Source organism: Crinia signifera, chromosome 9 (assembly GCF_055691185.1).
Source record: "Crinia signifera chromosome 9, ASM5569118v1, whole genome shotgun sequence".
Classification (NCBI taxonomy): domain Eukaryota; kingdom Metazoa; phylum Chordata; class Amphibia; order Anura; family Myobatrachidae; genus Crinia; species Crinia signifera.
Window position 1 is genome coordinate 40,596,439 of NC_139225.1, and position 23,944 is coordinate 40,620,382.

Genomic DNA, 23,944 nt, shown 5'->3' on the forward strand with positions numbered 1-23,944 from the left:
CATCAGGCCGATGAATAGTGTGAAAAATGACTTATTGTATGTCATTTACTTCTAATCAGATCCGATGCGCGGCCCTGTGCACAAGATCCGATTGTCACTGCTGCACCAAGGATACATTGTATTCTGGAGCAGGGAATGGGATCTCATACGATACATGGTATGCAAAGGACTGCATACAGTGAATTTTGTGCAATCCTTAGCTCCCCGGTGGGTAGTTGCCGAGGTAAGGCATGCGATACCTCGTGCTAGTGTATGGCTCTTAAGACTGGAGACATGAAGTTTAGCAATTATACCATAGCAACTCTCAAGTATTCTTTATTCTTCGGGATACGTTAGGGGCCACAGGCTTTAACGCTGGGTAGTGGAGTGGCAGAGCACATTCAAGCACCCAAGAGGATAAACTTATTTTGCTTCCCAAGCAGACCAGGCTCCTCCCCTCCTCTATCCCGCCTCCAGGCCAGGAAGCTCAGGGTTTTTTTGTTTTTGGTGCTGGCAGGAGCCAACATGCACCTTACAGAGGGGCTTCTTTAAGCGGGTGCCGGTCAGGATCCTGACTGTCAAAACACCGAGAGCCGGGTTCCCTACCGGCAGCGGGGCTTAGTTGCGCTCACCATGCTGTCTGGGTCCGGCCAGTCAGGATCCCGACTGTCGGACTCCTGTACCACACACTTTAAGCAGAATTACTTATTTTAAATTTTTACGTTTTATCTTTGCACACTGACTTTGGTCAGTGACAGGGCAGCAGAGCAGGGTGTTTGTTAGACACCAGCGCTGCTGCTCCATCACCCGAGCCCAGCGGCTGCCTCTGGGTAGAGGAGGGAAGGAACCTGTTCTGCCTGGGATGCAGAAGAAGTTTTTAACCTCTTGGGTGCTGAAATGCTTTTTCTCCCACTCCACTACCCAGCGTTAAGCCTGTGGCCCCTGACATCCTTGAAGAAAAAGATACAACGGTTAAGACATAAATCTCATTATCCCTTATCCGTTCAGTATGGGCAATAGTGGATATCCCTACTATCCTCCCCATAGCCACCAATATACAAGAAAACAATGGTCAGTATATGATGCTTTCTCACCGAATCAGGTTGTTGTGGACCTGCCCCCGCGTCACAATGCTTTTAATAATGGCATTGTTTTATGGATACCGGGCAATGATGCAGTTGCGTCATTGCACCATTTGTTCCACTCACTTTTTAGTAACAACCCACCACCCCCTGCTAAGCCGATTAGGCTGCCCCATCCTGAAGGGAGCAGCCAGGAAGGCTGTAAGTATGCCCTTCGGGCAGGCCTTGACATCCTGGAGCTCTCCAGCTGTTGTGAAACTACACATCCCAGCATGCCTTGGCTACGTTTCAGCATTCCCTAATAGCAAAATAGTAAGGCATGCTTGTAGTTTCACAAAAGCTGGAGAACCACAGGTTGGCCTAGCTTGCCTTATGGTGTTCGAAAAATATCCTATTCTGTTTTAGCCACAAAACGGGCAGTGCGCTTTTTGCGGTGCCCTGCTAAAACAACCCAGCCTGTCCATCCCCACTGCGGGCTTCTGGAGCTCTTGGGCTAAGCCTGGCACGCACACCCGCACCATAAACTTCGGCAGGGCAAGCCCGCCCACATTTGTGATGTCAGCGGGCCTGTCCCCACCGTATTCAAAGTTCTCCATGTCCTCCAGCACCCTGCCCTCCTGTGATCCTGGATGGAACACTAAATTATATGATCTATATGGGTTTATATAAACTGTTTCTAACCTGGCAGAGCCACTCTCTGAGCCTATCAGGCACTTAATCAGCTCATACTAAACTGTCATTTGTTTGTAGGTAAATATGTTTTCCATATTAAGTCGTACCATTGTCCATCTTTGATACAGCAACAGAGTAGAGTTCCGGTTACACAGGCGTCTGAGGATCTGCTTAGTTCTGGAGCGTGTGTTGGAGCGGATTGTCTAATGAAACTGCTTGGGAACTACTGCCGGAATCAGGACATAAAGACGTCTATAACTGTTGGGATTGTTGGTGCGGTTTGTTTTATATACTTTTCATAAGAATATTGCTTCATTGGGGAATTATGATTGACCAGGAAAGCTGAAGAAGGGACCCTTGTTGCATCAATGTGGGGAGAGGGTTCTCTACTGTATTGTTTCCAAACAGGGTTTATTGGTCCTTTTTAGTATACAAATTAGAGGATCTTGCTGTGTTGCTTTATATAAACCAAATCTATGTACGTGTGTATATAGCAACCAATTACAGCCCTGACACCTTATGCAATATGAGTGATAAAATGCAGGGATTTTGCACATAAAAAAATGTTTATTTCCAGTAATTTGCTAAATTTATGTGATTCCTTATCTTGAATACACTGCCAAGATAATTAGGTACTTGTTTCCTAGCACGGCGCCCGTCGTAGGTGATCGCATACCTTAAGTTAAGGTATGCGATGGACGCGACCGACGCGATTTCAGGGCTATTTTTAGCCTTTTCCCCGACAACTAAAAAATCGCGTCCATCGCATGCCTTAATTTAAGGCATGCGATGCGACCGATGCGATGAACGCGATTTTACATAGGGAACAATGTTAAATGGGCCAATGAACCCGATTTTTCATTGTATACCCACTCTTATGGGTATTTAACAAGAGAAATGCCCCCCCATTGTTAACGCCACCCCACGATGAACGGCAACCTGACGATTCGGGCTCGGTGGCTCGCTGCGCTCGCCACACTATATAAAATCAACTCCACACCGACGTGGATAGTGGGGGTATGAAAAGGTCGCCACGCTTTGGGAAAATGCCACAGGTGGCCAACCACAATAATCGCAATACAACCACCAGCAACACTGCTGGTACATGGGCTATTTAGATATTATTGCAAGTGTCCAAGGGGCAATGTGATTTTTTATTGTGCAATCCTGATGGGTGCTTACAATGTTAAATGCACCCCCATTGTCCACGCCATCCCCCACTATCAACGTCAACCCGAAGCGTGAGCGCAGCGGTACGCGTCCTCCGAGCTTTTCATACCCCCACTATCTACGTCGGCGTGGAGTTGATTTTAGATAGTGTGGCGAGCCACCGAACCCGAAGCGTGGCGAGCAGACGCGGAATACATGTTAAATCATCCGCGTCCTCTCGCGGGGCTCGCTGCGCTCGCCACGCTTCGGGCGCGATGGCTCGCTTTGCTCGACACACTATCTAAAATTAACTCCACGCTGAAATGGATAGTGGGGTTATGAAAAGGTCGGAGGACGCGTACCGCCGCCCCTCGCAGGCTCGGTACGCTCGCCTCGCTTCGGGTTGGCGTTGATAATGGGGGTGGCGTTCACAATAGGGGTGCATTTAACATTTTAAGCACCCATCTGGGTGCTCGTACAATTAAAAATCGCATCGCATGCCACTATATTGTATGCGATGAGATGTAGAAGAGGCTGTAAGATCAAAATCGTGGGCGCCGTGCTAGGAAACAAGTACCAATACAATTATTATTATTACTACTACTTAGCACATTCTAGAAGATAATAGAATCTGATTGGTTGCCCATAGCAACATCCTATCTTGAATATATCCTGTCTTATTAAATAAACCCCTATACATTCAATTGTGAAAATTTGATTTAAAAAATAAAAGGCAATTCTGCTACGTGCTTCAGCAGGTGCATTATCCGCATTACAGCAGGTCTTCAGCTGCCGTGAAAATGCAGCTGATATACTCCCTGGTAACCAGCAACAGCATGGATTGGCTATGTTCTTTTGCATATTCTTTCCATTCATACATTGGGCCTTATTCAGATCTGAACTCAGTACAAATTTGTTTGGAAAATGGGCAAAACCATGTGCACTCCAGGTGGGGCAGATGTAACCTGTGCAAAGAGAGTTAGATTTGTGTGAGTTATTTTGTTTCTGTGCAGGGTAAATACTGGCTGCTTTATTTTTACACTGCAATTTAGATTTCAGTTTTACCACACCCCACCCAAATTTAACTCTCTTTGCACAGGTTACATCTGCTTTTCCTGCAGTGCACATGGTTTTGCCCATTTTCTAAACAAATTTGTACTGAGCTCAGATCTGAATAAGGCCCATTGTTTGTCACCATATTATATAGGCAACAGCTGAACTTTTCAGTCTACATAATACAGAGGATCACCCCTCCATGTTTATTGTCATATTTTCCTAATGTTTTGCAGGTTTCCCTAATGTTGGAAAGAGCAGCTTAATCAACAGCCTGAAGAGGGCGCGTGCATGCAGTGTGGGAGCAACACCTGGCGTGACCAAGTAAGCTCCTGCTGGGTGACCTGGGAAACGTGAGCTGTTTTGGGGTCCTGAGAACCGAGTTTGCGAACCATTGAAATAGTTCAGGCAAAATGTAAAACTAATATCTGTAAAATAAGAGCCTACTTTGTCTTGTAAATAACCTTCTCATGCTTCACACCCAGATGTCTTCAAGAGGTTCACCTGGATAAGCACATCAAGCTCCTGGATTGTCCAGGTATCGTTATGGCAACATCCACATCTGATGCCGCCATGATCCTGCGAAACTGTGTGAAAATTGAGCAGCTGTTGGACCCTGTGGGACCGGTGGAAGCCATTCTGAGACGCTGCAATAAAGATCAGGTACAATGCTAAATTTCAGATACTCAATTATTCTAACATCATTTATGCATAGCACCAAAAAGTAAATAGATTTAGATAGACTTCTCTTTTGAGACTATAGCGTCTCTTGGTTGCCCAAAACCACTGGAGGCGCTATCACTGACCTGTCAATTACACTACTGCATGTGCACCATTCTCCCGTCTTCTTCCTGCCCCAAAAGCCCCCATTCACTACCACGAAGGTCCCGGATGGCAGGATTGCATCCGATATATCGCATGAAATCCCATTCCCTGCTGTGGGATTCAATGGATCCTTGGTGCAGCAGTGACTATCACGGGATCGTAAGTGAAGGCTAAAAACATTCAATTAGGGCCCTTTTCATCTGATTCCCTGGCCCTAAGCCTCTGAATTGGCTGGAAAGGACCCAAATAGCACTATTGGAAGATGCCCATACACTGCCGCAACTTCTTCACTCTGTGAAGTCGCCACCGATACCCCTTGAGCTCCCTGGGACCTTCCCGGGCAGCAGGATTGCATGAGCTATATCGAATGCGGCCTTTGCATGTGATCTATTGCAATGAGAGAGATTGCTTCTGCAGCCGATGCGGCTTGCAGGCTCCTACGTGATTCGCAGGGGTCAGCGCATTGGACCTGCTGTAATTCACATGCAATTTGGGCTCTTTTCTTGCGATTGTTCACTGCAAATCACAGGGGACAACATATTTTTTAGGTGAATTGGCTATTGTATTGCGGGCCTTAAGTGTCCCAACATAATGGAGACCATGTGCCACAGATGGAGAACCAAAGATACCTGCTGCGCACTGTTAACTCTGTGTTACTCTGCATCCTGTACCTGCTGCACACTGTACCTGCTGCACACTGTACCTGCTGTGCACTGTTAGCTCTGTTATTATGCATCCTGTACCTGCTGCACACTAAGGCCCTTATTCTGATCGGTGCGGATATTCCCGCATTCTTACGGTGCGGTCCGCACGCCACGGTGTTTTGCCGCGTGCGGCCATCGTCCGTAGAAACGCCCACGTGTCCTCCGCATTCGGACGGACTCACTCTTTAAGAACAGGGCGTGTTTACGGACGACATACAAAGCATGCGTGTGCGGGAGAAACACTCCGATTCGGCACGGTATTACAGAGTATTACAGAGTATGCTCGGGAATACCGCATCCGAACGGGAGCCAAGCGGTGCTACCGCACGTAAGCGGAGTATTTACGCCAAACAACCCACTATGAAGTATCTTCTGCTATACATCACATGACCCACTTATTCAATTACCTATCCTCATAAAAAACTGCTTATTTGGAACATGTCGAATACACATGTGTATTGCTAGTATTAATATTCTGTCATGTCCATTGTTAGCAGTTTTAAAGTGTCTGACAAGTACAGCATATGTGGGGGACTAGTAAGGTTTCCTTGAAGCAGCAATGGTTTCAATTAAAGCACTGACAAGCGTCCTATTAGTGAGTAATGAGTAAAGGAGTAGATTCTATTGGGTTCAGGTGTTAATGGTTGTAGTCATTAGGCGTACGTTCGCCTACCGCATGAACGAGTGGTGTCCGCAAAGCAATAGTACACTTGTGGACACCGCACATTTCTGCCCTTTTTGATCGCGTGCATTCGGAGTGGTTTCCGAATGTACGCCCCCCAACATAAGTGTACTCCCCCGTGTCCGCCCATGTTTCCGCCCCGTTTTGCCCACTTTGAAACTACGCCCATGTGTCATTCCGCATGACGCCCATAATACGCCCCTATTTCCCGAATGATAGCGGTGAACAGTTCTGGACGGGATCTGGCCGAACTGGTACCGAGTCAAAGCGTGGCACATGCGCGTTGCGTTCTCCACGCATGCGCAGACGCCGTAAACACGCGATCCGAAAGTATGCGGTAAAGTCCGCGTCAATCAGAATAAGGGCCTAAGTTAGCTCTGTGTTATTCTGTATCCTGTACCTGCTGTGCACTGTTAGCTCTGTGCTATGCTGCACACTTTTAGCTCTGTTATTCTGTATCCTGTACCTGCTGTGCACTGTTAGCTCTGTGCTATGCTGCACACTTTTAGCTCTGTTATTCTGCATCTTGTACCTGCTGTGCACTGTTAGCTATGTGTTATTCTGCATCCTGTATCTGCTGCGCACTGTTAGCTCTGTGTTATTCTGCATCCTGTACTTGCTGCGCACTGTTAGCTGTGTTATTCTGCATCCTGTACCTGCTGTGCAATGTGCTAGCTCTGTGTTATACTGCATCCTGTATCTGCTGCGCACTGTTAGCTATGTGTTATTCTGCATCCTGTATCTGCTGCGCACTGTTAGCTGTGTTATTCTGCATCCTGTACCTGCTGTGCAATGTGCTAGCTCTGTGTTATACTGCATTCTGTACCTGCTGCGCACTGTTAGCTCTGTGTTATTCTGCATTCTGTACCTGCTGCGCACTGTTAGCGCTGTGTTATTCTGCATTCTGTACCTGCTGCGCACTGTTAACTCTGTGTTATTCTGCATTCTGTACCTGCTGCGCACTGTTAGCGCTGTGTTATTCTGCATTCTGTACCTGCTGCGCACTGTTAGCTCTGTGTTATTCTGCATTCTGTACCTGCTGCGCACTGTTAGCTCTGTGTTATTCTGCATTCTGTACCTGCTGCGCACTGTTAACTCTGTGTTATTCTGCATTCTGTACCTGCTGCGCACTGTTAGCGCTGTGTTATTCTGCATTCTGTACCTGCTGCGCACTGTTGGCTCTGTGTTATTCTGCATTCTGTACCTGCTGCGCACTGTTAGCGCTGTGTTATTCTGCATTCTGTACCTGCTGCGCACTGTTAGCTCTGTGTTGTTCTGCATTCTGTACCTGCTGCGCACTGTTAGCTCTGTGTTATTCTGCATTCTGTACCTGCTGCGCACTGTTAACTCTGTGTTATTCTGCATTCTGTACCTGCTGCGCACTGTTAGCGCTGTGTTATTCTGCATTCTGTACCTGCTGCGCACTGTTAGCTCTGTGTTATTCTGCATTCTGTACCTGCTGCGCACTGTTAGCGCTGTGTTATTCTGCATTCTGTACCTGCTGCGCACTGTTAGCTCTGTGTTATTCTGCATTCTGTACCTGCTGTGCACTGTTAGCTATGTGTTATTCTGCATCCTGTATCTGCTGCGCACTGTTAGCTCTGTGTTATTCTGCATCCTGTACTTGCTGCGCACTGTTAGCTGTGTTATTCTGCATCCTGTACCTGCTGTGCAATGTGCTAGCTCTGTGTTATACTGCATCCTGTATCTGCTGCGCACTGTTAGCTGTGTTATTCTGCATCCTGTACCTGCTGTGCAATGTGCTAGCTCTGTGTTATACTGCATCCTGTATCTTCTGCGCACTGTTAGCTATGTGTTATTCTGCATCCTGTATCTGCTGCGCACTGTTAGCTCTGTGTTATTCTGCATCCTGTACTTGCTGCGCACTGTTAGCTGTGTTATTCTGCATCCTGTACCTGCTGTGCAATGTGCTAGCTCTGTGTTATACTGCATTCTGTACCTGCTGCGCACTGTTAGCTCTGTGTTATTCTGCATTCTGTACCTGCTGCGCACTGTTAGCTCTGTGTTATTCTGCATTCTGTACCTGCTGCGCACTGTTAGCGCTGTGTTATTCTGCATTCTGTACCTGCTGCGCACTGTTAGCGCTGTGTTATTCTGCATTCTGTACCTGCTGCGCACTGTTAGCTCTGTGTTATTCTGCATTTTGTACCTGCTGCGCACTGTTAGCTCTGTGTTATTCTGCATTCTGTACCTGCTGCGCACTGTTAACTCTGTGTTATTCTGCATTCTGTACCTGCTGCGCACTGTTAGCGCTGTGTTATTCTGCATTCTGTACCTGCTGCGCACTGTTAGCTCTGTGTTATTCTGCATTCTGTACCTGCTGTGCACTGTTAGCTCTGTGTTATTCTGCATTCTGTACCTGCTGCACACTGTTAACTCTGTGTTATTCTGCGTCCTGTACTTGCTGTGCACTGCGCTAGCTCTGTGTTATTCTGTGTCCTGTATCTGCTGTACACGGCATTAACTCTGTGTTATTCTGCATCCTGTACCTGATGAGCACTGTTATTCTGCACGTGATATGTACTTGTTAATGCACCATTCTTTGGTAACGTTTACCTGGCGAGTGGACTAACCTCCATCGCACACTGCTTTCACCTACTGCCATTGTACAATCTGCCAATAACATTGTGATTTGTGTCTTACAGATAATGCAACACTACAAGGTGACAGATTTCAGGGACACTTTGGAGTTCTTGGCCATGCTAGCGAAAAGACAGGGGAAGCTAAAGAAAGGGGGCACACCAGACCATGAAAAGGCTGCTAAATCAATTTTAACAGACTGGGTCAGGTATGTTTGTATGTTATTTTGTATGTTTAATTCTTCTTTAAAAAAAAACCCTTCACCCCATATGGCAAATATGAGGTTCCCCCTGAAGGATACGCTCTTCCTGTGCTGTTAACCCGAACTGCTGCCAGGAAAAAATTGCACAGCAGGTCCTCCAAATACTCTGGTGTAATGATTCCCTGTACACACCATACAATATGTGGCACCACCGTTATATCGGCGGTGCTGCAAAAAAAACGACCCACATGGTAAACCCAATATCGTTCAGTGCTGTTAACTGGACCCACACCGAACATGCAGTCACCGACGATATCGCCACATTTAACTGCATGTTCAGACGATAGAGGTCAGCATTAACGATATAGTGCACAGGTTCTGAAAGTCGGTCCTCTGGACCCCACACAGTGCATGATTTTCAGAATCAAGTGAAATAATTACCTACACCTGGGGATCTCTTAGAATGTGTCGGTCAGTAATGTGTCCCAATTTAGGGTGACCTGGAAAATGTGATCTGTGAGGGGTCCTGAGGACCGAGTTTGAGAACCACTGGTATAGTGGGTACACAGTGAACGATATGCACAATATATTATTAATGAAAATCTTACAGTGTTTACACTTAAGAGCTATAGTCATACCTAGTCTCGCTTATTGAGCCACAGCAGGAGCTGGCTCTTTACCGTGGGTGACGGCTGGAGGACACTCCGTCCCATTTTCTGCATGGAGGGTACAGATTTTATTAGTTATGCACTAACACTTGTCAGAAGAATAAATGCAGTTGTTGTCTTCCTAAGAATTGACATTTAGATTTAGGGGTGACTTGACTAAAGTGTGAGGTTTAGGAAGTGAGAGATGTTGCCCATAGCAACCAATCAGATTCTACTTATTAATTATCCTAGTGCCTTCTAGAGGATATAAGTTAAATCTGATTGGTTGCTTTAGGCAACATCTAAATGTACCCCTTAGTCCCTGGTCCTTACTGCAGTCAAAGTCCGTAGATACAGGTTTCATCCACTATTTCAGTATAACCTACTTGGCCACATGCCAAATTTAGCACAGATCGCTCCGTGTGTATGACCCCGAGCGATGGAGATGCTCGGCCCCGTGCGTAGCAATCATCTGACTAGATCTTGATGACCTGTAGTTGAGATCTAGTCAAAATGCCAGTGTTCTAACCAGAGAACACTGGTTAGCACAGATTGCCCATACACACATCACTTCGTGTCTATGGGTGATCTAGCCACCGGGAAGAACAAGGGTGATTTCTTCTAGCCTACATCGCTCAGCATGCAGGCTAGGAGAAATCGCCCCGTGTGTATGGGGCTTAACCCTCAGGTTAGGCAGGATGGATGGTATTTTCACTCTACCTTGGCCAGGGCGTCTACAAATTGGCTGGTGACACGAGCCTGTTTTGTAAAGTCATTCCTGTTACCGCTCCGGCTAAGCGGCTTGGGGACGCTACAAGCATTAAGGTTATTATCTGTGGGATTTACGTGGGTTATAAATTTGTTGCACTTAGATATTATGTACTTCTTTTTATTGCTTTTTTTTCTTTCTTTTTTTTTAATATTAACCATGTTAGTAGATATTTTGTTAAACTTTCCATTGTTAAGTCAGTTCTTCAGTACTTTACAATTTCATTCCCTCAGTGGTAAAATCAGCTACTTTACACATCCGCCGGAGACTCACACACTCCCCACACACATCAGCGCAGAGATTGTCACAGAAATGGGGAAGGCATTTGATTTTGAAGCCCTGGAGCTGGATAATCGCGAGTCACTGTCGAGTAAGTGTATGCAGGAAGAGTTGTCATAGAGTTGCTCATCTCCAGTCCTGCCTTATAAAGTGGAGATACTGTAGGTCTCTAGTGAAAATAGAAAATCTGTGACCGACTGATTTGCACTTTTCACTAGGAAACTTTTGATCTGCCAGTTATGGTTTCCTGAATAGAATAGACTTGTGAGTCCGTCCCCATTGCCTAATCCACAGCAGTTGTTCTGTTTTCTACCCGCAGGGCATGTTTTCTGAATCTCCTCACCAGATTTATCTGTTGGTTGTAACACTACTCTTATTATTTTTCTAACCCCACAAGGGGTCTGCACTGCCTTCACAAAGTAAATAAATGAACAAAACAAGAAACACTGTACAAAACAATACAGGACAAGTACTTGTGATATACATTGCTGCATCAGGGGACATGGCAATGACATAAGCATCAGAATGACAGGTACTGAGGGTTAGGTGCCATTGTAGGGAGTTTGGAGCAGTGGGTACACACTGAGTGACATGTGTTGGGCGGATAGGACCGGTCTTCAGCCTATATAGCTCAGTGTGTACCGGCAATATGCGCAAACCCGTGGTCGCATACGATGGTGCAAGGTTTGATGTGCTGTTCCATGCATGCTAATGAAGGGCAGAGCAGTGTTACTTCCATTTGTCATTAACATCGCTTCAGTGAGTACATACAATACGGGCTGGCAGGGATTCGTTATGTCTCTTTAGTGAGTATCCAGCTTTATGGCCATACATCAATCCACCTTTCCTCTAACCCAGGCATGTCCAAACTGTGGCCCTCCTGTTGTGACACTACACATCCCAGCATGCCTTGCCACAGTTTTGGAATTCCCTAATAGCAAAACTGTGGCAAGGCATGATGGGACTTGTAGTTTCACAACAGCTGGAGGGCCATAGTTTGGACATGCCTGCTCTAACCATTCATCTGACCAACCGCCCAACTTGTCTGTCCAACTAAAACACTCTCCCACACACCTAAACAACGTTTTTGTATCAGACCAGCCAACTTCTCGCCAACTCACAGTGCTCTGGATGGAGTGTGTGTAAATGTTGGCACCAAGCTGTGCAATGTTTTCACACATCCTGTAATTCTTTTGACATTAATATTCTTAGTTTTATTATATATATTTGTCCCAAAGGTGACAGAAGTAGGCTGGACACTGTCGGACATTGTCCGCCTACTTATTTTTTCAGTTTGGGGAAAAGTTCCACATACATCGGAACAATCTTGTGGGAAAAATTAAACTAGGTGGGCAGTTTCTTGAAATTTTTTAACCATGTAGGTCAAATGGCTGACTATCGTTTGCTCCCACAACCTGCCCGATTATCGCTCCCACTGTTTGGCTCATTGGGACAATATCGTCCTGATGTATGGCCTGCATTAGTAAGAAAAGGAAAAGCACATGAGGGCGATGACTTACATTCTGAAGAGAAGAGGGTGGACTGATGGGTGTCATAGATGGTGTAGACAGTGAGCATGGAACAGAGGTTTAGGATGAGAGCTAGGTGGCTTTGATGAGGTGGGTCTTGAGAGCCTGTTTGAAGTTTTATATAGAGTTGTAAAGTTTTTTACACTAATAATGCTTTTTATACATTCTGACTGTAGAAATCCCAAACGCTCCTCAGGGAATTGCTATGGAGGCCTCTGACCTGACAGCAGGAGCAGGGGAGCTGGTGGAGGATGTTGAGTTGGACGAGTCCAGTAATGAGTCCGAACCACAAGCCGACGTAATGGAAGAAGATATAGATAATGAGGTAGATCCAATATTTCAGTGATAACCCACACTGGGATGGGGAAAGATAAGCCTTTTACTACTTCCAGCTGGTCACATGTGCAGCATAATGGGAAGTATCATTTCATCTATATATCTAGTCTGCATGTGACGGACTAAAACTCATTTCCTTGTCAGGGTCCATGGGAACCACAGGGGACATTGGGGTTGTAGGTGGATCCAGGGGTTCCGAGGCACCAATCAGCGAAGCTTTAAGAATTCCCAGGATGCCCGGGCCCTCTCCCCTACAACCCCGCCTCCAGGCTCATGTAACCAGTTTTTTGTTGGTGCCTGCAGGAAGCAGACGCACCTTTTTAATCAGCAGGGATTACCTCTCTGAGGTAACCCCAAAAGAAGCTTCTGTTTAAATTTTTTATTTTTAAACTTGCCGCTTCTGCGGCTGAGCAGCTTCGGCGGCTGAGGCAGCTCCCGCCGTCAATCATCTGACGGCGGCGCAGGCTGCCGCATCACTCCCGCCGGCGCCGACATTCCCCCACGACCTCAGTCAAGCGAGATAGCCCGGCGGAGGAGACGGACAGCGCTTAGCACCGCCGCAAATCTCCTCCAGGCAGCGTGGCCGGCATCAGGGAGCAGGTAAGGCTCTCAGAGCGTGAATCGCTGCCGTGCTGTGCGCTGCGGGAGACAGCTGCAGCAGCTGGCATGGACACTGGCTCCCGGGTCAGGGACTCCACTAGACCACCGGGAACCAAACGCAGGCCCGGGTAAGGGGGACCCACTTCACAAGGCTCTAATTGGACCCCGGTGGGGGAAGTCCAGCACAGGGAGGTGGCGCTTGGCCTGCAGCACCTCCCCCAGCTTTTGGCGCCATTCTCTTCACAGAGCTGTGCCCGTTAGCTGCGTAACGCTGTGCCCACCCCCTTCCTCTCAGACCAGCGCCATTTCCAGAGGCACGGAGTCTCCAGAGTCCGGGCGACAGCTCTCCCCTGTGAAACCGTCTACAGGCTAAGTAGATCACTTTCACAGCCACCCTAAATCCCACTTGCTCCATAGAGCTTAAGCGGTTGATAGCAGGGTGTGATAGCTCATTTAGGCTATTGTGTGTGTGTGTGTGACTGTGTGCTAGTTCTATCTTTCACTGTCGGTGTAAAACTTTGTCTATCCTCGCTATATATATTGGGGCTCGGCCTCATAGGTCACATACACGCAGTAGTATCACTCTAGGGTTTCTTTGGTGAATTCTCCTATTGTGTACTTTTATTTCCCTTTTGGTACTATGTCCAAACAGGGACGCAATCTGTCTTGCAGAAGCTGCGCAGCAGGCTTATCTGAGCAGGATGTTATCCAGGACGGGTTATGTGTCAACTGCTTTCTCCCCCCTGGTCAGCCATCTGCCTCAGTGGTTTCACCTCAACCCCCCTGGGCAGCTTTTCAGCAATTATCAAGTACTTTAGTGGATCGCCTTCCGCCATCCATTGCACCCCCTGTAGTCCAGTCCCCTCCACCTTGGGTGGATGCCCTGTCGACCACGGTGCAGACCTTGCAACAGACCTCGGTGGCTATGCAGAAGCTGCTGCCCAGTTCTGTTCAACCAACCAGACCTGTGTTGACACCTTTGCTGTCGACGGGTTAGGATGATACTGATGATGAGGCTAATAATTATAATACTGATAACGCTGATGATGACCAGGATGATTTTATTTATTTATTAACAGTTTCTTATATAGCGCAGCATATTCCGTTGCGCTTTACAATAGGAGACAGTGATACAACAAAACAGGGTATTTACAGACATTCAAAATGTAGGAGGGCCCTGCTCGCAAGCTTACAATCTATAGGATGATGATCTTATGCCCACTGTTACCCCTGCTTCCCAAGCAGAAACACCTGATGTGGCAGCTCTCATTTATGCTATCCGTGACGTCCTTTTGACAGACTCTGATGAGCCTGAACCTACTGCTAAGACAAGAGATGTCTTTAAAAAGCAGAAAATCATTAACCCCTTCCTGACAGAGCCAGTTTTTGCGTTCCTGACAGAGCCCTTTTTTTCAAATCTGACATGTCTCACTTAAGTGGGGATAACTTTTTTTTGCTTTTACTTATCCCAGTGATTTTGAGATTGTTTTTTCGTGACACATTGTACTTCAAATTAGTGGTAAATTTGGGTCGATACAGTCTGTGTTTTTTTGTGAAAAATACCAAAATATCGTGAAAAAATGGAAAATTTAGCGATTTGCAAAATGTTAAATTTTCTGCTTGTGAGACAAATAATCTTACCACTCAAAATAGTGAATAACTAACATAGACCATATGTCTACTTTATGTTGACATCATTATTTCAACTTCCTTTTAATTTTTTGGGACACTAGGAGGCTTACAATATGAATAGCAAATTCTCAAATTTTAAAGAAAATTTCAAACACTGATTTTTTTAGGGACCAGTTCAGTTCTGATGTGACTTTGAGGGACTTGTATGTGAGACACCCCCATAAATGATGCCATTTCAAAAACTGCACCCCTCACAGTATTCAAAACAGCATTTTGGAAGTTTGTTAACCCTTTAGGTGTTTCACAGGAATTAAAACAAAGTGTAGGTGAAATTTCAAAATTTCTTTTTTTTTGCAGATTTGCAATTTTAATACATTTTTCTAAGGAACACAGTACATTTTACTAGAGAAATGTGACTGAAAATTGATTCCCCCAATTCTTTTGTTTTCATAAATATCCTATATGTGGCCCTAGTGTGCACGGTGACCAAACCACAGGCTTCATAATAGAAGGAGCACCTACTTGATTTTGGAGCCTCCTTTTTATGAGATTATTTTTTAGGCACCATGTAGGTTTCTAGGCACCATAAGATGCTAAAAGTTAGGACCCCCCCCACAAGTGACCCCATTTTGCAAACTACACCCCTCAGGGAATTCATCTAGGGGTATAGTGTACATTTCAAACCCCCAGGGGTTTCACCAATTGTGGTACAACTGGGCAGTGAAAATGAAAAATTATTTTTTTTACACAAAAATACAGTTCTGGCTCCAAATTTGTCATTTTCAGAAGGTATGAAGGAGACAAAGCACCCCAAAATCTGTGCCCCAATTTCTCCCGAGTACGGCAATGCCTCACATGTGACCAAAAAATACCAGTTGGGTGCATGGCAGGACTCAGAAGGGAAGGAGTGATTTTTGGATTTTGCAGCTCAGATTCTGGTGGAATTTTGGTGGGTGCTATGTCGCATTAGCAAGACCCCCAAAGCACCAATACAGTGGAACCCCCCCACAAGTGACCCCATTTTGCAAACTACACCCCTCAGGGAATTCATCTAGGGGTATAGTGTACATTTCAAACCCCCAGGGGTTTCACCAATTTTGATACAAGTGGGCAGTGAAAATGAAAAATTACATTTTTTTACACAAAAATGCAGTTCTGGCTCAAAATTTTTCATTTTCAGAAGGTATGAAGGAGAAAAAGCACCCCAAAATATGTGCCCCAATTTCTCCCGAGTACGGAAATGCCTCACATGTGACCAAAAAATACCAGTTGGGTGCATGGCAGGACTCAGAACGGAAGGAGTGATTTTTGGATTTTGCGGCTCAGATTCTGGTGGAATTTTGGTGGGTGCTATGTCGCATTAGCAAGACCCCCCAAGCACCAATACAGTGGAACCCCCCCACAAGTCACCCCATTTTGAAAACTACACCCCTCAGGGAATTCATCTAGGGGTATAGTGTACATTTTAAACCCCCAGGGGTTTCACCAATTTTGATACAAGTGGGCAGTGAAAATGAAAAATTACATTTTTTACACAAAAATGCAGTTCTGGCTCGAAATTTTTCATTTTCAGAAGGTATGAAGGAGAAAAAGCACCCCAAAATCTGTGCCCCAATTTCTCCCGAGTACGGCAATGCCTCACATGTGACCAAAAAATACCAGTTGGGTGCATGGCAGGACTCAGAACGGAAGGAGTGATTTTTGGATTTTGCAGCTCAGATTCTGGTGGAATTTTGGTGGGTGCTATGTCGCATTAGCAAGACCCCCCAAGCACCAATACAGTGGAACCCCCCCACAAGTCACCCCATTTTGAAAACTACACCCCTCAGGGAATTCATCTAGGGGTATAGTGTACATTTCAAACCCCCAGGGGTTTCACCAATTTTGATACAAGTGGGCAGTGAAAATGAAAAATTACATTTTTTTACACAAAAATGCAGTTCTGGCTCAAAATTTTTCATTTTCAGAAGGTATGAAGGAGAAAAAGCACCCCAAAATCTGTGCCCCAATTTCTCCCGAGTACGGAAATGCCTCACATGTGACCAAAAAATACCAGTTGGGTGCATGGCAGGACTCAGAACGGAAGGAGTGATTTTTGGATTTTGCAGCACAGATTTTGGTGGAATGAATGGTGGGTGCTATGTTGCACCAATACAGTGGAACCCCCCCACAAGTCACCCCATTTTGCAAAGTACACCCCTCAGGGAATTCATCTAGGGGTATAGTGTACATTTCAAACCCCCAGGGGTTTCACCAATTTTGATACAAGTGGGCAGTGAAAAAAGGAAAAATTACATTTTTTTACACAAAAATGCAGTTCTGGCTCAAAATTTTTCATTTTCAGAAGGTATGAAGGAGAAAAAGCACCCCAAAATCTGTGCCCCAATTTCTCCCGAGTACGGCAATGCCTCACATGTGACCAAAAAATACCAGTTGGGTGCATGGCAGGACTCAAAAGGGAAGGAGTGATTTTTGGATTTTGCAGCTCAGATTCTGGTGGAATTTTGGTGGGTGCTATGTCGCATTAGCAAGACCCCCCAAGCACCAATACAGTGGAACCCCCCCACAAGTGACCCCATTTTGCAAACTACACCCCTCAGGGAATTCATCTAGGGGTATAGTGTACATTTAAAACCCCCAGGGGTTTCACCAATTTTGATACAAGTGGGCAGTGAAAATGAAAAATTACATTTTTTACACAAAAATGCAGTTCTGGCTCAAAATTTTTCATTTTCAGAAGGTATGAAGGAGAAAAAGCACCCCAAAATATGTGCCCCAATTTCTCCCGAGTACGGAAATGCCTCACATGTGACCAAAAAATACCAGTTGGGTGCATGGCAGGACTCAGAACGGAAGGAGTGATTTTTGGATTTTGCAGCACAGATTTTGGTGGAATGAATGGTGGGTGCTATGTTGCACCAATACAGTGGAACCCCCCCACAAGTCACCCCATTTTGCAAAGTACACCCCTCAGGGAATTCATCTAGGGGTATAGTGTACATTTCAAACCCCCAGGGGTTTCACCAATTTTGATACAAGTGGGCAGTGAAAATGAAAAATTACATTTTTTTACACAAAAATGCAGTTCTGGCTCAAAATTTTTCATTTTCAGAAGGTATGAAGGAGACAAAGCACCCCAAAATCTGTGCCCCAATTTCTCCCGAGTACGGCAATGCCTCACATGTGACCAAAAAATACCATTTGGGTGCATGGCAGGACTCAGAAGGGAAGGAGTGATTTTTGGATTTTGCAGCTCAGATTCTGGTGGAATTTTGGTGGGTGCTATGTCGCATTAGCAAGACCCCCCAAGCACCAATACAGTGGAACCCCCCCACAAGTGACCCCATTTTGCAAACTACACCCCTCAGGGAATTCATCTAGGGGTATAGTGTACATTTCAAACCCCCAGGGGTTTCACCAATTTTGATACAAATGGGCAGTGAACATGAAAAATTACATTTTTTACACAAAAATGCAGTTCTGGCTCAAAATTTTTCATTTTCAGAAGGTATGAAGGAGAAAAAGCACCCCAAAATCTGTGCCCCAATTTCTCCCGAGTACGGCAATGCCTCACATGTGACCAAAAAATACCAGTTGGGTGCATGGCAGGACTCAAAAGGGAAGGAGTGATTTTTGGATTTTGCAGCTCAGATTCTGGTGGAATTTTGGTGGGTGCTATGTCGCATTAGCAAGACCCCCCAAGCACCAATACAGTGGAACCCCCCCACAAGTGACCCCATTTTGCAAACTACACCCCTCAGGGAATTCATCTAGGGGTATAGTGTACATTTAAAACCCCCAGGGGTTTCACCAATTTTGATACAAGTGGGCAGTGAAAATGAAAAATTACATTTTTTACACAAAAATGCAGTTCTGGCTCAAAATTTTTCATTTTCAGAAGGTATGAAGGAGACAAAGCACCCCAAAATCTGTGCCACAATTTCTCCCGAGTACGGCAATGCCTCACATGTGACCAAAAAATACCATTTGGGTGCATGGCAGGACTCAGAAGGGAAGGAGTGATTTTTGGATTTTGCAGCTCAGATTCTGGTGAATTTTGGTGGGTGCTATGTCGCATTAGCAAGACCCCCCAAGCACCAATACAGTGGAACCCCCCCACAAGTCACCCCATTTTGAAAACTACACCCCTCAGGGAATTCATCTAGGGGTATAGTGTACATTTCAAACCCCCAGGGGTTTCACCAATTTTGATACAAGTGGGCAGTGAAAATGAAAAATTACATTTTTTTACACAAAAATGCAGTTCTGGCTCAAAATTTTTCATTTTCAGAAGGAATGAAGGAGACAAAGCACCCCAAAATCTGTGCCCCAATTTCTCCCGAGTACGGCAATGCCTCATGTGTGACCAAAAAGTGGCAGGACTCAGAAGGGAAGGAGTGATATTTGGATTTTGCAGCACAAATTCTGGTGGAATGATGGTGGGTGCTATGTCGCATTAGCAAGACCCCCAAAGCACCAATACAGTGGAACCCCCCCACAAGTGACCCCATTTTGCAAACTACACCCCTCAGGGAATTCATCTAGGGGTATAGTGTACATTTCAAACCCCCAGGGGTTTCACCAATTTTGATAAAACTGGGCAGTGAACATGAAAAATTACATTTTTTTACACAAAAATGCAGTTCTGGCTCAAAATTTTTCATTTTCACAAGGAATGAAGGAGACAAAGCACCCCAAAATCTGTGCCCCAATTTCTCCCGAGTACGGCAATGCCTCACATGTGACCAAAAAATACCAGTTGGGTGCATGGCAGGACTCAGAAGGGAAGGAGTGATTTTTGGATTTTGCGGCTCAGATTCTGGTGGAATGAATGGTGGGTGCTATGTGGCATTAGCAAGACCCCCGAAGCACGGTGAAATTATGAACCTAATATTCCATAGATGTGTGGTATATTTTAAAACACTCCTTTATACATAGGCCGGGTTTGTCGGGGCAAGTGTCACACTGGAAAATAGTTTGCTTTCTTATTCCCTTTTTATAGCAAACTTTGCACCTTTTTTGTGTCCTGCCCTTTTTTCCAGTGGAGGGGATTTCATCAGGAAAATGCTGCCCTGGTACAATACGGGGGCCAGTACTAGAAGTACTGGGGCCCTCTGCCTGCTGGTTCCCAAATATTAGGCCCTTTATGACTTCCTCTTGAAAGTGCATAAATGTCCCCCTCTGGCCGGTAGAACGGAATAGCACGTAAGCGTTATACAGTGCCATCTGGATGATATACACGGCCACCTTCTTGTACCAGATTTTTGTTTTCCGCAGGGCACTGTACGGCTTCAGTACCTGATCTGAAAGATCCACTCCGCCCATGTACCTATTGTAATCCAGGATACAATTAGGTTTTGAGGTGTGGGTACTGGTACCTCGTACAGGGACGGAGGTGGTACTGTCTCCGTGAATTGTTGTCAGTATAAGGACATCCCTCTTGTCCTTATATTTGACCAACAACATATTTTCGTTGCATATTCCCCTGCTTTCACCCCTTCTCATTACTTGGGCAATGTGCGCTTTTGGGAGGCCTCTTTGGTTCTTGCGCACAGTACCGCAAGCTGCTGTACCTCTTGAACCAAGGGCCTTAAACAGGGGGATGCTAGTGTAAAAGTTATCCACATAGAGGTGATAACCTTTATCCAGGAAGGGGTGCACTAAATCCCAGACAATTTTCCCACTAACACCTACGAGGGAGGGGGGGCATTCTGGCGGTTCAATTCTTGAATCCTTCCCTTCATAAACCCTAAACCTGTGGGTGTACCCTGAGGTGCTTTCACACAGTTTATACATTTTTATGCCATACCTTGCCCTCTTACTGGGAAGGTACTGGCGGAATTTAACCCTTCCTTTAAAATGTATAAGGGACTCGTCGATACAAATAAATTTTTCAGGGATGTACACCTCTTCAAATTTGGCACTGAAATGATCAATGACCGGCCTGACTTTGAATAGCCGGTCAAAGGTGGGATCATCTCTGGGTGGGCACTGTGCATTATCGGTGTAATGTATAAATTTAAGAATTGTCTCAAATCGAGTCCGGGTCATGGCCATACGGTAAAATGGAGTACTGTACAGAACATCTGTACTCCAATATTGCCTAATTTCTGGCTTTTTTACTATGCCCATATGAAACACCAGACCCCAAAACGTCATCATCTCTACTGCATCTACAGGGGTCCACCTAGCAAATGATGACGTGGGGTTTTGAGCAATAAACTGCTGGGCATATAAATTAGTTTGGTCCACCATTAAATTTACAAAATCATCAGAGAAAAATAATTTGAAAAAGTCAATTTCTCTGAGACCTGTGGAATCAAATTGGATTCCTGGCATGGCCAAAAACTCAGGAACCTGGGGCTCAAAATTGTCTGGTGGTGGGGTCCATACGAGATCAATTGTTGGGGGGGGGGGTCTCAGCTGCTCTACGGGGGCGTCTTTGAGGGGGTCCCTCATCATCAGAGGAGGAAGAGGAGCTTAAGGCGAATCCTTCAAATTCCCCGCTTGCATCACTGGCTGTGTCAGAGTCAGAAGCAAGCAGGGCATATGCCTCCTCCGCTGAATACATTCTTCTGGATGACTGTGATGACATTTGGGAGGACATTTGGGAGGACATTTGGGATGCCATTTTTATTTTTGTGTTACTGGTAGTGAAATGTTTCAACACGTGTATAGTGTAGGGGGGGGTACAAACTTTATTTCAACCCGGGGGATATGTAGTGTGTATGTAGTGCAGAAAAAAAAAAAATACTTTATACCAATAAAAAAAAAAAAAAATGAAGGGGTTAAAAATAAAAAATTGAAGGGGTTAAAAAAAAAAAAAAAAAAGGTCCTGCGCCAAAAATTGAGCACAGATGTTGGTCAGTAACGTCTGTCACTGAACAGCGCTCAAAGGCAACAGGAATTTGATAAAAAAAAAAAAAAAAATAGATCAACCCTGTGCCGAAAAAGCTGATCAGTGATGTACGTCACTGATCAGCGCACAGTGGCCACAGGACACCCACAAAATCACAGTGTGTGTAAAAAAAAAATTAAAAAAAGACCCCACAGCACTCACAAAAAAAAAAAAAGGTGATCAGTGATGCGACACTGATTACCAGTGAGGTGCAGCAGGTGCACAACCTTTGGTGCAACTGACAGGTATATATATAAAAAAAAAAAACCTCTGCACCCCCAAAAAAGTTGCTGATCACCTCAGATATAGTGATCAGCACAAAAGGCGGGGGCAGCAGACACAAAATTTAGCACTCTCTGTCACTCTCTATCACTCTCTGTCACTATCTCTCACTATCTATCACTCTAGGACACTAAAAAACCTGCACCCCCAAAAAGGGGGGGTAGCAGACACAAAATATACACTCTCTATCACTCTCTGTCACTATCTCTCTCTATCTCTCTCTATCTCTCACTATCTATCACTATCTATCACTCTATGACACTACAGCAGCAGCACTGACAGGTATATCTATATATAAAAAAAAAACCTGCGCCCCCAAAAAGTTGCTGATCAGTTAATTTATACTGATCAGCACAAAAGGAGGGGGCAGCAGTCAGTTATATAAAAAATATATAGCACAATCTGTCACTATCTCTCTCTATCTCTATCTCTCTCTATCTCTCTATAACTATCACACTGCAGCAGCACAAAATATAGCACTCTGTCACTAGGCCTCTCTATCTATCTCTCTCTCTCTATCTCTCTCTATCTCTCTATCTCTCTCTCTCTATCTATAACTATATCACACTGCAGCAGCACAAAATATAGCACTCTCTGACACTATCTCTCTCTCTATCTCTCTCTATCTCTCTCTATCTCTCTCTATCTCTCTATCTATCTCTCTATCTAGCTATTACACTGCAGCAGCACAATTTCACAGCACAGGAAGGCACAAGTAGCAACAGGATCCAGGAAGCATCCAGCACACTACTAGGCACAGATCAAGCAGTGATCAAGCAGCGATGAAGCAGTGATCAGGTAAGTATGGAGCAAGGTTCTGGTCAGTATATGGCGGCAGGTGGCACGGTGACCGCACTGCACGCTATTCCAGACCGGAATGGCGTCTGCAGTGCAGTCACCGTTAGTTTAAACCCCCCTCCATGGCTGTGATTGGTCCGTCGGTCCGACGAACCAATCACGGCCTTTGGGGGCGGGCGGGGTGAGGTGGGGTGACACCAGTGTCACCCTTACACCCCGCGGTGATTGGTGCTGTACTTTACAGCACCAATCACCTCCGATCCCGTGTCACCGGCGAACGTTATTCGCCGGTGACACAGGAAAACGCTGTGAATGGCTGTTCACACTGAACAGCCAATCACAGCGATCGCCGACGGGGGGGCGGCATCGCAGCCCCCCCTGGGCATGCACGGACATGTCTGCTGTCAGGGACAGCAGACATGTTGAAACTGTCACCGCGTCTATAGACGCGGTGACAGTTTAAATCCATGACGTACATTTACGCCATGTGTCGGGAAGTGCTTCCCGACCATGACGTAAATGTACGTCAAATGTCGGAAAGGGGTTAAGGCACAATTCCCTCATTCTGACCACTTAACAGAGATCAGGATTGATCAATGGGAAGCCTTGGGGAAAAAGTCAAATATCCCCAGAAAAATACTGTCCAGATATCCTCTCCCTCCTGAGGATTGTAAACCATGGGAGATCCCTCCACCGGTTGATTCCCATGTGACAAGGTTAATAAAGCCTTCCGTCCTGCCAGTCACTTCTGGGTCAGTCCTTAAGGATCCCACAGGTAGACGCTTAGAACAGTCTCTTAGGGCCATCTTTTCCTTTTCTGGCGCAGTCCAAAGGCCCACTATTGCAGCCACCTGGGCAGCCAAGGCCATTTTACCTTGGCTCCAAACAGTGGAGGATGAGCTCCCTCTAGATGCTTCTGAGGACGCTAAAATGTGTGTTAACCACATTAGACAAGCGGCTTTGTATATCATGGAGGCCATGTCTGATGCAGGTTTTTTAGCAGCCAGGGCGTCTGCCAGTTCTGTCCAGGCCCGCCGCGTTATCTGGCTGCGCCCATGGAAAGCTGATGTAGAATCCAAGAAGACATTGGAGTTACTCCCTTTTAAGGGTGAGAACTTGTTTGGGGAGGAGCTTAACAAAATTGTTGCTTCTCTTGCAGCTGCTAAGACGGCTTGCCTCCCTACAGCTTTGCCGCAGAAAGCTAGGACGCCTTCCTTTCGGCCCT

General features: G+C 45.7%; 1 protein-coding gene across 4 annotated transcripts in view; it reads left to right on the forward strand.

Moving 5' to 3' along the window:
* GNL3L (G protein nucleolar 3 like) overlaps positions 1-23,944 on the forward strand; it is a 73,746-nt gene that overhangs the window by 42,674 nt on the left and 7,128 nt on the right. For all 4 annotated transcript variants that reach the window (XM_083158967.1, XM_083158968.1, XM_083158970.1 and 1 more), the window contains 6 exons: positions 1,862-2,006; positions 4,172-4,259; positions 4,421-4,598; positions 8,813-8,955; positions 10,599-10,735; positions 12,350-12,498. In XM_083158967.1, the coding sequence (XP_083015093.1) occupies positions 1,862-2,006; positions 4,172-4,259; positions 4,421-4,598; positions 8,813-8,955; positions 10,599-10,735; positions 12,350-12,498 (840 nt within the window). The remainder of the gene's footprint in view (positions 1-1,861; positions 2,007-4,171; positions 4,260-4,420; positions 4,599-8,812; positions 8,956-10,598; positions 10,736-12,349; positions 12,499-23,944) is intronic.